This window comes from Pogonomyrmex barbatus, unplaced genomic scaffold (assembly GCF_055798465.1).
Source record: "Pogonomyrmex barbatus isolate J1 unplaced genomic scaffold, ASM5579846v1 scaffold23, whole genome shotgun sequence".
NCBI classification, from domain to species: domain Eukaryota; kingdom Metazoa; phylum Arthropoda; class Insecta; order Hymenoptera; family Formicidae; genus Pogonomyrmex; species Pogonomyrmex barbatus.
In genome coordinates, this window is record NW_028297120.1 from 1526530 (window position 1) to 1543147 (window position 16618).

Consider the following 16618-nt stretch of genomic DNA (forward strand, 5'->3'; position numbering starts at 1 on the left):
TCTCTCTCTGTCTCTCTCGCTTGATTCCCGGAGAGTTTTGTTCCAGGAGTATCCTTCAAGCGCGGACCGATATTATCTCTGGGCTGCTGGTAATATTTTTTTGATAATATCATCGCAGTTTTACTAGTTGGAAATCCAAATCGAACGTTCGAAAGTTTTAAAAATATGTTTCGAGAGTTTTTAATTCTTTATCTCTCTTTAACTCTATAGGATACATCCTGACTGTAAAGCTTCGCAGTAATGGCTTTTTTTATCAAATCGCGTCCGTGCTTTCAATCAGATCTTTCTCCATCTAGATAATTTTCAAACTATTCTTGAGGCTTGAGTAATTTTTATTTCGTCGGTGCTGCTATATAAAATTAAAAACAAAAAAATTGGATAAATTTTTTTTGTTAAACATTTCAAATATTTCAGATTAATTATTTGACATGTCATTATATTTATATTTGATTATATAAATTATATCAAATTATAAGTAAAATATATCAAAAATAAATTTTTTTTTCTATTAAGATTGTATATTAAGAAATGCAATATAATTCAATTTATATGAACATTTTTTAGTTTTAAAAATAACTCTTATAATAATTAAATTATTATTACATATTAATTTGCAAATAAAAAAAATTTTCAATATATTTTTTAATTTATAATGTGTTTATTAGATGTATTTTTAATTTGTAATATATTTCATCAGATTTTTATGTGACACATAAAAATCTAATTTATTTTGATTTACATTATAATGAAAAAATTCACATAATTTCTCATTTTTTATGATTCAAAATGACTGCAGTAAGAAAACAGAAGCAAATTTGAAGTCATTGTTACAGAAGAGAAAAACAGAGGAAAAGGCAGCAAACGTTTAATTATTTAATCGTTAAAAAATAAATTGAATTGATACGATAGTATCAACGTTGATTGATGTTTTCAATTATTATATCATATCCGTTAAAGCAATATGCATATACATATAAATACATAAATACATATACATATAAAACGTAAATTATGTTACGTGCGAAATTTATTTATTGTGCCGTTGAAAAATTACGAGGTAAAAAGCTTGCACACTGGTTGCAAATTTATCTCGACAATCTCAAGTTCAAGCTGTTTACAGTGCCCGTATTAAAGGTAATATCTCATTTCGCGCGGAATTGCGCGGAATACATTTCGCGTCGGGCTTATGAAATACGAAGAGAAGGCATTGCGAAGAAAAATACGGTAAAATTATTCATAAATCACAAAGAATTTTGGGGACAGCTGTGATTTATCGTTAGTTTAATCCTACGTAAAGATGTTAGCGAGCTATGGCAAAAATGAATTTGAATCAAGCGTCACATTATCATAGATATGACGCATACAATCAATGCGCGATATCCAAGCAGGATGAATAATCTTTTTTATTATTAATAAGCAAATATGATATTTCTTCTGTTTGATTTACACTATTGTTACGCTTTAAGCGTACTATGTATATTCGTGCATTTTTACTGAAATAGATGAATAAAACGGTTATGTTTAAAAATAAGTAAAATAGTAAAATAATTTTTACGTTCTAATTTGCATTTTTACGTTTGCATTTGCCAGTCTTAATGAACAAACAGATAAGCGACTGCATATGGAACTGACTTATAGAGTACAGTATTCGATGCAACTGTTGCAACAAAATTACGCGATCCCGTTTACCCAATAGACGTTTTTCTCACGAACGAACGCGACAGGAAATTTGGTGGGAAGTTCGTCGACGATCGCCTCCGTTAATTGCTTTCCGATTGATTGTTCGCGGAATTCCATTATTACAGTCTGTCCACGATCGGAATGCTTATCTCAGTACACTCACAACCACAAAGTTTTTTTTTCTCTCTCATTTACTCTCTTCAACCATTCTCCTTTTAAAAATTAAAAAAAAATAAGTTTCAAACCACACTACACGTTTGAATTTGCCTATCGAAAGTTTCTATTATGTTTTAGAGTAGTCCATTTGAATGGATTGAAACAAAATGGATTTCGACAAAAAAATTACATGACAGCAAAAGAAATTGTAAAATTATAACAATCGATAATTATTGATATAAAATTGGAATGCAAACGAGGATAAAGAAAAAAAATCATATATTACTTTTAATGCGTTTATTCCCGACTTATTACGTTATGTAAAATATAATTTGCCAGCCAATAAAGGATAATTTCGACGATAATTTCGTTCTAACGTTCGTTCAATAGAGAATATTGCAAAATTAATTCAACTTAAGAAAGGAATTTGTGTTGTTCATTTTGATCTTAACTATTTTATAGAACATTTACTACTAAACTAGGAATATATTTTCCATATATATTCCAATCTATGTGTATAGAATACATAGGAAGATATAATCGAAGCATAAACTTGCTTCGATTTATTTTAAATATTAAATGTGATTACGCACAGGTTTGACAAAGCACTCGGTTTTATTATCTCTATTTATTAAAAATGTTTTATCAGATAGCGTAATAAATCCCAACTTCATCGAATTTTTACTGTGTAATTTCCGCTATTCGTTGTCCGCTGAATCTAATTGTACAATCTCACTAACATGGATGTTGCGTTCTTGTTCCTCCACTTGGATCTCTCCTCTGAATTTAATTCCGTGGCTGGTAAAACTTCAACATCTTTTATTTCTACTTTTGTCCAGCTACTCTTGCGCGCTGAATCTGACGGTACCGCCATTGCGAATATTTCCTTCTCAGCTGCCACGAATCCAAATCGATCCTCTGTCTTGCGCTAATTGCGCTCCCTCCAATACGGCCGGGTCTGCGAAATCTGATTCTTATATTGATTTTATCCTTGATTCTGATTCTCAATCTAGCGACCTCCGCCCGTGGTAAATCGGATAAGTCGATTTCTTCCTGTTCCCGTTCCTCCAGAGCCCTCCTCTGGATTCCGCTAATTCCGGGGGATGATAGAATCTCAACATCTTCGATCATCTCTACTGGTTTGATAATTTTGATCACATCGACTTCGTCATCAACTTCATGGTCTAATCTAGCGGGTCTTTTTCTACAGATTTATTCAACTCTTTTTTATTGAATGGTAACACCACGTAACATAAAATGCCTCTTCTATTGACATTTTTGATATGTAGTCCAGATTGGTATTCCTTTATGTTATATTAATTTTGCTTTACTCTTTTTTAATGCCGTAGACTACTGCAAACCTAATTGTTCCATTAACTTTACCACTAAATGTAATTCTTGGTAAGTTTTACTGGAGGTAAACCAACTAAGTCGATCTCTTGAGCACGAACACGAATTTCGGTAATCTTGCCTATAACTTTTGCTAGGTCGGCATCTTGACGATTTGCTCCGTCAACGACTTTACGAGGATAATTATCCACAATGATTTGTGGTTGAAATGAATCAGAATCAGTTTGTAATTAAATATATTTTACCTAAATTTTATTCTCGTTTTATTTAAATCTTTATTTTTATTCTTCATGTTCTCTTTAGCAATCTTTTTCTATTATATCTTATAAAAATTTTATTTCATTATTAGTAATAACATAATCAACAAGTAATCAAAGTATTAAAATTCAATATTAATTATAAAGTTCAAATATAATATTAATAATTTTATCGCAATGACTGATGAGACTTTTTTTAATGAGAAATGAAAAAAGTTATTATCCTAAATAAGAATTGTCGACAATAATTGATTTTGATTTCATGTATGTTTGTCATAAAAAATTTATATAGATTTATATAGATAAACTGCAGATAGTTCCATTAAGGGCGAAGATAATAAAAGGAAATAATTGGTCAGATACTTTCTGTGTTCCATTGTGCAATTTGCGGGAAAAAGGAAAAAAAGATACGTATTTTTCTTTCTAGCCCTCATTTTTCTCATTCTTTTTTTCATTCTTACATTTTTACATTATTTTCACATAGCACATAATATAAAAATATAATAAAAAGAATTTGACCATGTATCTTTATCTCTGTTCTTCTATATTATCATATTATCATTAGATGTTGTACATAAACGTACAATTTATGTAAATCTATGAAGTATTTATGCTTATAACATATTGTATGATTTTTTTGTCTTTGACAAACCGGCGCAACAATGACCAAAATATCAAACTTTATTTCATTATCTCAAACATTCCTCATATTCTTTGAGTCCTGTAAGTGATTAAAACAATAATTATAAACTGTGTAGTAATTAATTATATAGATACTTAAATAAATGAACAAGCAAACATTGATAATATAGTAGTCTACCACAATATTCATTAAACTATATTATAATTAATAAATTTATTTACTTAGAATCAATAAGTAATTGGTAATTACTTACCAGATATAATCCTCTAAAAATATTAAAAAATAAATACGAACAAGACAAATCAAACCAAATTGCAGAAAATATATTTTTTTCAATTTATTTTTTCTTTTTATTTATTAATATTTTATATTTGTATTTTGCGAATTTCTCCAGAAATATAAAATTTTGAAATAATAATGATATAAGTTTTGTCGTACAAATAACATTTTATAAAACAAAATCACTGAAAAACAAACTTATTTTTAATAAATTTAAATGTATTAAATTCTTTAATCAAAGTATAGAAATTATTATTAAAATAAATAATTTTATAAATTTATCATTAACAGTATATTTATCTTATTAGAAAATTATTATTATTTTATTTATTTAATCAGACAAAATTTTATATCTATATTTATATTTATATCTACAGAAATCTTTCGGTGATTTTAGTTAGTAGTCCTTTTTTAAGTAGATTTTCTTTAAATTATTTAATATTTATTATTTCTGATGCAATCTATTTTTGTATTAAAATATACAAAATTACAATGTTGTATAAATTATGTAATCAAATACATAATACAGTATAAAATAAAATATAATTCAAAATATAGAATTACTATAAAATATTTTAATACGCAGGAAAAGATTAAAATGCAGTACATACATGATACAATAATTTTTGCAATATAATTATTACTAATATATTAAAAAGTGATTCGTCAAATATCATTCGTCAAAGACTTTATTGCAGAAAGAAGTAAAGCTTAGATCTCATGAATTGCTTCCGATAATTTATATTAATATTTATATTGATATATCAGAATGTTTGTTCTAGAAAATATTCTTTTATTAAATTATATTAAATTATACTTTTATACTTATTTAAATTGTACTTTTCTTTTGTGATAAATAAAAAATAAATTTTATACATTAATATATATATATCTTCTAATAAAAAAAATAGATGAAATTATTGTTATATATGTCAAACTGAAAATAATTATAAAGTGTATTTAAAAACAAAAAATATAGATTATTGAAGATTATTATATGCAAAAATATAAATAATTAATTTCACACATTATTCATACATAAATTATTAAAATTAAAAAAAATTTGTATAATTTATTTACAATTGGTTTAATTAATTAATTTATTACAATTAATTTATTAATTAATTTATAATTAGATAAATTAGTAACTAAAAATTTTTTATGATAATTCATATAAATTGTTTATTTCTTAAAAATTTCTTATAAGAATATATCAAAATATATTTTCTTTTGTCACAATTCTTGTCAAACTTTTGTAATTTGAATGTATTTTATTTATAATTAAAATTATTTTATTCAATATTCACATTCTTCACTATCATTTTTTACCATTTTACCATCTTAAGACAATATTAGTGCTAATATTAATGCCTAACATATTAATAGAAAAACAATAGTATAACTATATATACATATGTAATGTATATAATTTATAAAATAGTTATATAATTTATAAAAATAATAGACTTATAAGAAAATAGAATATTTATTAATTTATTAATTTAGTTTAATAGCGTTTTTTGACAATATATTATTACTTAAAATATATTATTACTTATTAAATAAAACTTATTATTGATAACATATTAATAGAAAAACAATGAGAAATAATGAAAAGAATAAATTCTTCTTTTATAATAAATTAATTTTATAATTCAATTTAAAAAGATATATGCATAGTTATTGCCGTTAATTTATTGCTGAAAACTCCATTTCTGAGATTCATAAAAAAAAGAAACTGATATTAATGCCAGCCTTGCAAGGGAAATCTTCAACTTTCAAAGGGCACCAAATTAGACATCGCGAATGAATCTCATGGGAACCAACGGAAAATAACTCACCACGATGAAGATCATTACGTCTTCCCACTGGTATGAATGTCGTCCATCTGACAGCTGTAAGGACCTTTTGCAAGATAGCGATTGCGATTAAAAACATAACTTTCTTTTTTACAAAAGTCTTTAATAAATATTGACTGCAGAATATAATAGGATCAATTCTTTTAATTAAGCCACATGAAAATACATTTAATTGATAAGATATAATATTTTTCGGATGTTAACTTCTCAAATTTTGCAATAATTTTCTTATAATTTTGCAATTTTGCAAATTTGATTATATATGCACGTTTCTAAAATATTAGAATTAAAATATTGATTATTAAATTTTACAAATAAAAAGATACCTAATAATTGAATACTACTACTATTGAACTTTTTAATTTTACACTTTATTTTTTAACAAATTCTTTATATCATATGCTACATTGCTATTTTGAATATAAAATTTATTATTATTTAAAGTTTTTAGGAAAAAACCAATAATTATTCAATTAATATTTATTATATTTATAATATATTTCTTTTATTTTCTTTATTTCTTATTTTATTTAATTTACTTAAAATATTTGCTGAAGATGTTGAAAATTTAATCAATTTAAGTAGTAAAATTTAATAAGCTTTAAGTAATAATATATTGTCAAAAAACATTAATAAATTAATAAATTATTAATAAATTATATTCTATTTTCTTATAAGTCTATTATTGTTAGACTATTTTATAAATTATATATATTACATCCGTATATATAGTTTTTAAATTATTTATTCTTGCACGTTTCTTATTTTAAATTTTATGTAATTGGCATAAATATCTTATAATTAAATTTTCTTTTTATCTCAAAATGTCAGGTAATATGAATTTCTCCTCCCATTGCACTTATTCGCGTAAAACTCTTACGAATAATGATCGCACGAAGATTAATTATTAAAAAAAGTCTTTCACATATTTTGCAGCACTCCCTTTTATAAAGTCCATGAAAATATATTCAGTATCACTAGATGAGTCTGCATTTTCCTCGAGATCCTATACTGTCTTACATCAAAAGTGCGATTAGTAGGATATCAATTAAATGACTCTTAAAAAAGTCTCTTAGTTTGATTACTCGTGTGGCACTCTTGATGTTACGAATCAGCTGCAGTTCATTTATTTAATTATTGGAGATGATGTATATCGATGAAATTCAACGTTGTTTGTCACATAATATCTATTACATGACTCGTGGCAATGTTATTCTCATAATACAATAGATATCATTAGTTTCTTCATTATTAATCTGTTTCTCAGAGCGTTGGAGAGCTCAATAGAAGATCATGAATTGTGAAAATATTTCGAATAACGAATACTGATCGTCGTGTGCGAATCAATAAACGGTATTTTATTGTATAATATTCAATATGCACAACAACAAATACTTTATTAAATCACAAAATAATTATTATCAATTAATTGTTATATGACACACTGTTAATTACATATCTTTATCTGGCAGTTGTACTCTTAATTTAAAAGTAAAAAACAAGTTATTATATTTTAATAGACAAAAAGAAGCTCATCATTGAAGAAAGCTGAACCCTAAGCGTGCAGAATCTAATAAAAATTTCTCTATTACTTCAGTTTCTATTTAAAATAGACAAATCGCGCGAGATACTTTCTTTAAAAACATTTCTCTCTGCTAAAAAACGGTTGATGTTTAAGGCCTACAAATAGTTAATCATAACAATTCTCCCGTATTGATTGATAATCATTAATTGTTTGTAAAGAATAGTCATGTTTCGAGACATGATGTATGGAAAAATTTACATTATTATTTGCCCATTCAAGTATTCTTACACAAATAATAATACAATAGACTGAAGGCAAAAGCGTGCTATACAAAACAAGCAATATGATCGCGCGCTAATTGATTTATTGACAATCCAAAATATTAAACATTTTTTAAAACAGCTTTATGTTTAACATTCTTGAATTATCAAAAATCAGTTTTTAATATTATCGTTATGCATATGTTTAATGTTTATTTACAAAATAAAGGACGGTTTTTTGATGAAAAAAGTATTTATGTAGAATTATGTAAAATTCAATTGTTTTAAATGTACTTAGGATCTTCTCTCATCGTCTACCAAATAATCTCGAGCAATTTTTAACCGTTCAAGTTAAGGACGTATATATATATATATATATATATATATATATATATATATGTACACGTAACTACATTGAAGAAACATTATATTAAAATAATATGAAATTTTAATTATTTAGAATAGAATTTAAAGAATAGAGTTTTTTCATTTCTAAATTATAATATTATTTTATACATATAATTAATATAGAAATAATAAATTAGCAATTAGTAATTCATTGACCTTAAATAATTCTATATGCAATTTGAATAATATGTAATTCATTTATTGAAAAATTTTTAAAGAATACTTTTTATGCTTTTTATACTTTTTATACTTATTTATGCTGCAGTTAATATAATAACAATTTTTCTTAATCATTGTTTGATTAATATTATCTAATTAATAAAATTTTGCTTATGAGAATTATGAATTGCATTTGTAAAATAAATTAGCTTTTCTTTATCGATTAAATTTTATAATTAATTAATAAATAATCTATACAAAAATTGATACAACATAAATATCCGATTATGTTTTATTTTGTTTAAACTTTTATTATATGCTGTCTGATTCTATTAAATTGTTTTTCACACAACATTTTTTAATCATTATGTTAATAAGTTTTTATACTTTGAGTTGTTCTATAGAACACTATCTCAAATTAAATATTTCTTAAATTTTTTAATAATTCTTAAAACAGCAATATATGTATCCTTATGTATTTTAGAATCCATTTCGAAACAGCAAAATGTTATATTATAAGATTGGATAACAAAGTATTATGGAATGTCTAAAAAATAAATAGTTTTTCTAGTGGAAAAATAGAAAGAGATAAAATGTAGTGTATCATAAAATTGACTTTTTGAAAGTTTTCTTAATCAGAGCATGAAGTGATCAAAAGTTCGAGTATTAATAAAGTTTCTTTCGAAGCTTAGATTGTGAGAATCCACATATGACAGATCACTAGTAGTATTGCTGGGATTAAAACAATTTTCCAGGGATTTCTCCATGAAAGAACATGAGGAATATTTGCGAAATAGACAATGATGTATTACAGCACTTCTCTCTCTCTCTCTCTCTCTCTCTCTCTCTCTCTCTCTCTCTCTCTCTCTCTCTCACTCTCTCACTCTCTCTCTCTCTCTCTCTCTCTCTCTCTCTCTCTCTCTCTCTATTCTAGAAACTATGAATGTTTTTGATTAATTGGATAATAGCGAAATAGTCATAGATATTTATAACAAAATATAATAGTTTATAAATTATCGGTTTTTAGAAGAATTATGCTTAATTCAATTTAAAAATTGGTCTTAAATTCGAGTTAAGATTAAATTTTGTTTAATCTATTTTTTAATTATTTTATTTTCTTTTAAATAAATTATATTATGTTAATTTATTTAAAACCCATATTTCAAATGAAATTAAATTTTCAGAAATTTTATTAATCTGTAATAGATAATTAAATTTATCTGTTTTAACTCTGTATATGTTATTAACTTAATGTAAAATAAGTCATTAATGTGATACAAATATTGATATTAAAATATTAGTAGTTTAACCTTATTTTACAAGAATTGCGATAAAGAATTAACAAATCGTATTTCCTGATATTTCTGTCTTGTTTCTATGATCTGTAATTTATCTATTCATCTATCTATTTATATGAACTATAATTATAATGATTATAATAATTATAATTATATAATTATAATGAACTATACGATTGGATTAATATACATTGTTTTGCCAATTTAAACATGTGTACTAATATTAACTTTGCATTGTACGTAATATCTATGCAATTTATTAGCAATATTATTGTATAACAAATGTAGTACATATTATTCAAGCAGGTACCAAACATTTACAAATGCTAGATCACAATATATAATCAAAATTTACGATTTTGTTGGGAACTAAAAATCGTTTATTTATCATTCGACAATATTTTATTCATGATAAATATTTATGACAATAATAATGAAACATTATTTTATTGAAATAAAGAGATTTAACATCTGCATTTCATGATGCAACAAAGAAATTGTGATGCAACAAAATGAATTTATTAGATCTAATCATTTTACAATTGGAAATCAAGATAAGAAAATTAGTGATTGAATTATAGATCCTGAATTATAGATTGAATAATCTTATATATCTTAATATCTTCATAATGTTACTTATTATTTCTGTAAGATTACAAAAAAAATGCAATAAAATGTTGGATTTGTTTCCGATTAATTTATAAAATCAATTATCAATTATTTCTTGACTTTGAACTCAATTTTTTTAATTCTCATGTTAATTAATTTATTCTTCGCGTTAGTAATCATTCGATAGTCATATAATATAATTGCCCTGTTTGCAAAATTTAAAAGATGCCGATTCAAAATTGAGTCGTACATGTCATTGCTGTCAAATGCGAACGGTCAAAGTTCGTCGCGTGTATTAATTTTGCACCGTAGCATTTCTCGTGAAGCGTCATAGTTGCTATGCAGATTGTTCCTTTAATTAAGCTAGTTGTAGCTTTCGGAGTGCAAATCTAATTAATAATTCTATACGTTCGCCTTTAAACAAATTTTAATAAAGACGCTGATGAAAAATTTGTAAAATTGTTCCAACTAATTCTGAAAAATTATGGAAATACATTTTGCAGAAGTATATTTTTACGGGACACGTGGTAAAAAATAAAAATAAAAAGAATATTTTCTATAACTTGTTTTTTTAAATCACAAGCATACTGAACTTTATGTTTGTTCGTGAAGACATGCATTGCTATGAATCGTTGGCATTAACATTAATTGCCAATAATTTGTTCGTTCATTTGTCCAATTTTTTGGTCAATTTCATTCTTCCATTTATTCGCCGTAATATCAATGATATCTCGAACATTTTGATCGCCATTTCTTTAATAACGCTATTACAGCTGGCCTTGGAACGCGCTCCTATGAGCATTCTTTCTAAATCGATTCTGCAAACGCGTTCCGATTGGAATCGTCCAAGTTTCAGAAATACTCCAACAATTGCCTGCTACCTCAGAGAGGTAGACTCTTGAGGCTTTTAAATATGGTGGATACCAGCGCTACACTCCATGCGCAGCTGTGTGCAATTTTGCTTTTGCCTCCTTCCGCCTTTGCAAGGCGTAATGCTCGAAATGCATTTCGAGCTTCATTTTGAATTCAAGAGTCGCTTCAACTTTAATTCACGAAAATCAACATTTCGTCGGCAATTTTTGCGCCGCGCAAATTCAGAATTGTAATTTCTGATTGGACTGACATTCTCACACAGTAAATAACACCTGACTGCTATAAGTTTTATTAATCCTTTAAATAATACAATTTCTTTTAAGTCTTGTCCAGTCTAAATAAATATCTAAATAAATATCTAAATAAATATTAGAAATGTTTTCTTTACTTTCAATTTCAAGTTGAAGATTATCTTATAATTTGATCAATAAATTGATTCTATTATGCTGACGTGAATTGTAAAATATTATTTCCCTCTACGTAGTCTGCTTTAAATAATTATCACTATAAATAATTGATTTGTTGCTCTCAACATAAATGTGACATAAATGTTACTTGAACTAAAGTGGATTCCCGCAATAGATTCTATTTTAGTACTAGTACGATGCACGCGTGTATGTAGGTCATTCATACACATTGCAATATTTTAATATTTTTTATATCTTTTCTAATGTTATAAATATTTTTTGTAAGCAAATATTTTTAATTATGATTTATTTACTTATATATATATATATATAATAATTTATTAAAAAAAAACTTATGAATAATATATTATAGCTTATAAATTTATAATTCATGTATATCGTATCGAGAAGTGATATAATACAGAATTTCTTTAATATAATTTTTAATGTATATTTTTTTTAATAATGTATATTTTTAATAATGTATATTTTTTTAATTTGTAGCAGAGTAATTTTAATTAAAATTATGAAGAATTGTTGAAGTATTTAGAAAAATTAATTTAATATTTTTAAATATATAAAGATACTTAATATAAGTCATACGCGCTTGTATATAATTTTTATTTTTCATCTAGATCATTTATATTTTTACTTATATTGTTTAAAGTATTGCACTTTTACTCCACATCTACATTTCAGAATATGGCATATTTTATAAATCGATAAAATTGAGATTAGCATCAATTAAGGTCTATCAGGCGTCATTTGAATAAAAATGGCTGGCGTCAAAGGCCTTTGAGTTCGAGCAAGTTCAAGAGACATCCCGGCAGTGGAAGCTTCGTATACGACAGGCCCATTAAATTTTAAATGCCCCGGAATTAAATGCCAGAGCCTGCTTACCACTTGATCCACTGGCAGGTATTACGGTAGAAGCCTTGGCATACGAAGAAAATCTCGTTGAAGAAATAGTCGAGTGTCTCCTCTCGAAAGTCAGTAGCTTTCGAACAAAGTAGCTATTATTGAGTATAATTGCTACAATTGTTTGCAAACGCCATTGTCGTTATTTATACAAATAATAATTTGTATCCGAACTAAGCTACGTACATCAAATTTAGCTATATTATAAATAATGGATTATTATTATTTTCAACATTGTTTTGAGATTAGTAATTGTTTCAAAAAATGTTCTTCAAAGGAAAGACAATTTAAGATATCAAAACGATAATTAAAACGGTCTTACAGCCTCGAAATGATATCAAAGACGGCAAGTACCTTTAAATTTCTTTCCATCCGGTACATAATAAGCGATCATCTCGAAAATTTAAAAATAGCCCGTTTCTTCTCACGAGTATAGATAGGTCGCAACCCCTCGACCCCCCCCCCCCCCTCCCCCCAGTTCGCGAACCGGCAAAGGCGGCATCGAACCGAATCCCATTTTATTCATGAAGAATATTACGTTACATATTCAGCAAGTTACTGACCGACTGTTTCAAATTTCTGCGAAACCAACCACGGGGCTTTTTGCCTCGAAAACACGGAGCGCAACGTAGTCCGATGCGGTCGGCGCAAATAAAATAAATTCTCCCCGAAAAACGAAATCCAATACGAGGTACGAAACCCGCGTTATCCCGATATCGGTATCGATCCCCCGTTGCGTTGTACATCTCTCGTTTCAATGCTGACTTCTGACGCCGCCCACGATCGCCGCCGTTGCCGCCACCGTCGCCGCCCCGGCCGGTCGCGTTCACTAGCCGACGTTATTATTCTGCAAGCCTGGTAATAACCAAATTAACGCTATACACGAATTTCCGATGCGGCGCACGTAGTTGTGCGCGGCTTACACCGACAGGACGACCCACAGGCGTAAGCGCCCGAAGTTCGATATCGCAAGCTCGCCTCGAGCGATCCAATGCCGGGCTTTGGTCCTCGCTGTCGCCCTCTCCGCTCTTCCGTCCTTTCTCTCCCCCCTCCCCCCCCCCTCTCTCTCTCTTTTCCCCTCTCTTTCTCTCTCTCTCTCTCTCTCTCTCTCTCTCCCTTCTCTCTGTCTCTCTCTCTTCTCTCTCATCTATGGCAACATAGACGGTGTAAGCGAGTTTCGGTCAACGTTCAAGGAACTCAAGGTACACTATCTACTGGCACAACTATCCGTGTGTGCCACACACGTGGAAACTCGTGTGCGACCAACGGATAAGTTCTTAACGACCCTTCACCTCGGTACCACCGCTGGTACCATCGGCGTCGCCGTGCGTCGCGCTGGTTGCATGTGCAGTGAACTGGTACTGCATGTGCAACAGCTCGTGGATTCTTAGCAAATGCATTCGGCATGAAGATTGAAATTGATAGAAAGAGAAGATTAAAGGGAAAATATCATTTTATTTTAGGTATTCTATAAACTTTTGATATGGTTAAAAATATAACTATACACTAAATAACACTATATAGTTTACACTATATAGAATATTTCTTTTTAATTATTTTGAATCAGACAAGGCGCTTCTTCGAGATTTTTGAATGCTGAGAATGATACCGCAAGCCAAATTTTTGTAGTATGTCAAGTTTCCAAAATAATTGAAATTTAATATGCAAAAATGGATTTTTTTACATCTGAAGATTTTTTTTTAATGAAGGTCAATGATATCTTGAAATTCTTAATTAAAAATCATAAATGTATAATATTATAAAAATGTATTTTATTTTGATATCTTTCAGCCATGTTTTCAAGAATTTTATAGAACAGAGGTAGCCAAACTGCGACACGTGTGCCACTAATAGCACGCAAAGACATTATTAGTTGCACGCCCAAAGAAGCGCTATTAAAGCGCTTTTAAAGAAAAATTAAAAAATCAAAAATGATAATAAACTTTATTAAATAAAAAAGAAGTCTTTTTGTTTTTAATGCAAAAGAAAAAAGTGTAAGTAAAACTACGGCTTCCTTCTTTTTTTTTACTTAATTTTGTAGCAGAGTGGCATGCCGAAGATTTCGAACACTAAAGAAAAAGCCTAACTACCTCTGATAGCTGATAACTATCTTAGCAAAACTCTGTATTAAAATTCTTCATAAAAAATAAGATACCAAAATAAAAAATGTATTTTATAGGGAATGGACAATACATTCATTACTTTTAATCAAAATTTCAAGATATCGTTAATTTTTTTTATAAAAAAGTCTTCGAATATCGCAAAGCCATTTTTTGCATATTAAACTTTAATTATTTTGAAAACTTGATGTGAAAAATTTGGAAAAATTTGGCTTATGGCATTGTTTTCAGCATCTAAAAAACACTTTGTTTGTTTTAAAATAATTTTTTGCTGTAAACTAATGTAATCTAACTAATGTAATCTAGTGCATATTGTTGGTAGATTTCATTCATAATCGCCCTTTGCTTTACAAGTTTCAGTAAAACCAATTTTTGATATTGTGAATACGTAAAGTAAATCTTGATTTGATTGTCGTATTCATTTATTTATGTAAATAAATGCAAGGAGCAAATATGCGAATCTAAATTTTGCAAAATTGCAAATTTTAAACAATGTTTTAATGATTTATTAGATTATTACCGCATTAAATTTTAAATTACAGATATCAGATGGCAAGCGCCAAGTTTCGTTACCATTCTATTTTCTTTTCTAATGAATAAAGCAATTTGTTATTAAATAGAATGGAAAAATTGCATATTCACGGTGTACTGTAATGAACAATTAGTTGCGTCTGATTTTGATAAAGTAGTTTAGAAATTGGAGTTGAAATATTATAGACATTTATAACCATCCTTTGTTATAATATATTAATGACTTATTTATAAAAGTTTTTTCCAATTTGTTAATCTTTTTACGTACATTCGGTTAAATTTAAAATTTTATTTTTTTATTTCAAACATCTTGATAATAACTGAATAATAATAACTTGAATAAATATATAATTAATATTTAATTTAATTTTTAATTTTTAATTTTTAACAAATCTAGACAACCAATAACGCATATTGTGAATTAATTATTTGCTCGTAACACATTTTTCACAATATTTAACAGAAAATTATAATATTAACAAAAACGATATTTCTTACACGATTATGTAACTAACTCGCGGCGTAAAACTATAAAAAAAAATATGATTCCTGCGATAATAAGCACACACAACGAGAATTAATTGGAAAGAGGCGAAAGAGAGGCAGCAATAAAAAAAAAAAATCCCGAAATTCGATAATTTCTCGATGTCAACTTTCTGTAAAAACGGTTCGGGCAGACAACGATGTTATCTCGCGGCTTGTTTGACATTCCAAGCTTGTTCCCGACAATTTTTCTAACAGAACGAACGGCTATTTCGTTACAGAACTCAACTCGACGTCGCCATCGACGAGCGAGCTCGGCGACCTCGTTGACGAGGCCGAGAGCGACGAGGCAAACGCGGACAACACGGATGACGAGGACGCGGTCGAAGACATCCTTTATATGCGTGGTGCCACCTTCACGATACATCTGGATGCCCCGGTCGAGAATTCCACCGTGAATGCGACGAAGATAAACGAGGCGAACGGCGCGGATCGGATCGAGCTGCGCGCCACGTCTCAGGTAACATTATTCGCCATATTTCCCCGGGTTAGCTTGTCGTATTGCTCCGTAAGTGTTTGCACGTTGTTCTGCGGCCATTTATTATGTAGGATTCCAAAGGAATATTCGGCGAAAAATTCCAAGTCTTTGACCTGTAAAATATAAATATCGTATTTAGATTATAAAAAATAATATAAATACGATAAGACTATATAAGAAACTTATTTATATAAATAATACTTATACAAATACCTATATAAATAATATAAATACGATAAGACCATATAAGAAATCATACCTACCA

General features: G+C 27.9%; 1 protein-coding gene across 2 annotated transcripts in view; it reads left to right on the forward strand.

The window, feature by feature from the left end:
- The window catches only part of LOC105427284 (pikachurin), a 111385-nt gene that overhangs the window by 18999 nt on the left and 75768 nt on the right, over positions 1-16618 (forward strand). For both annotated transcript variants that reach the window (XM_089078503.1, XM_089078502.1), the window contains one exon: positions 16097-16335. In XM_089078503.1, the coding sequence (XP_088934629.1) occupies positions 16097-16335 (239 nt within the window). The remainder of the gene's footprint in view (positions 1-16096; positions 16336-16618) is intronic.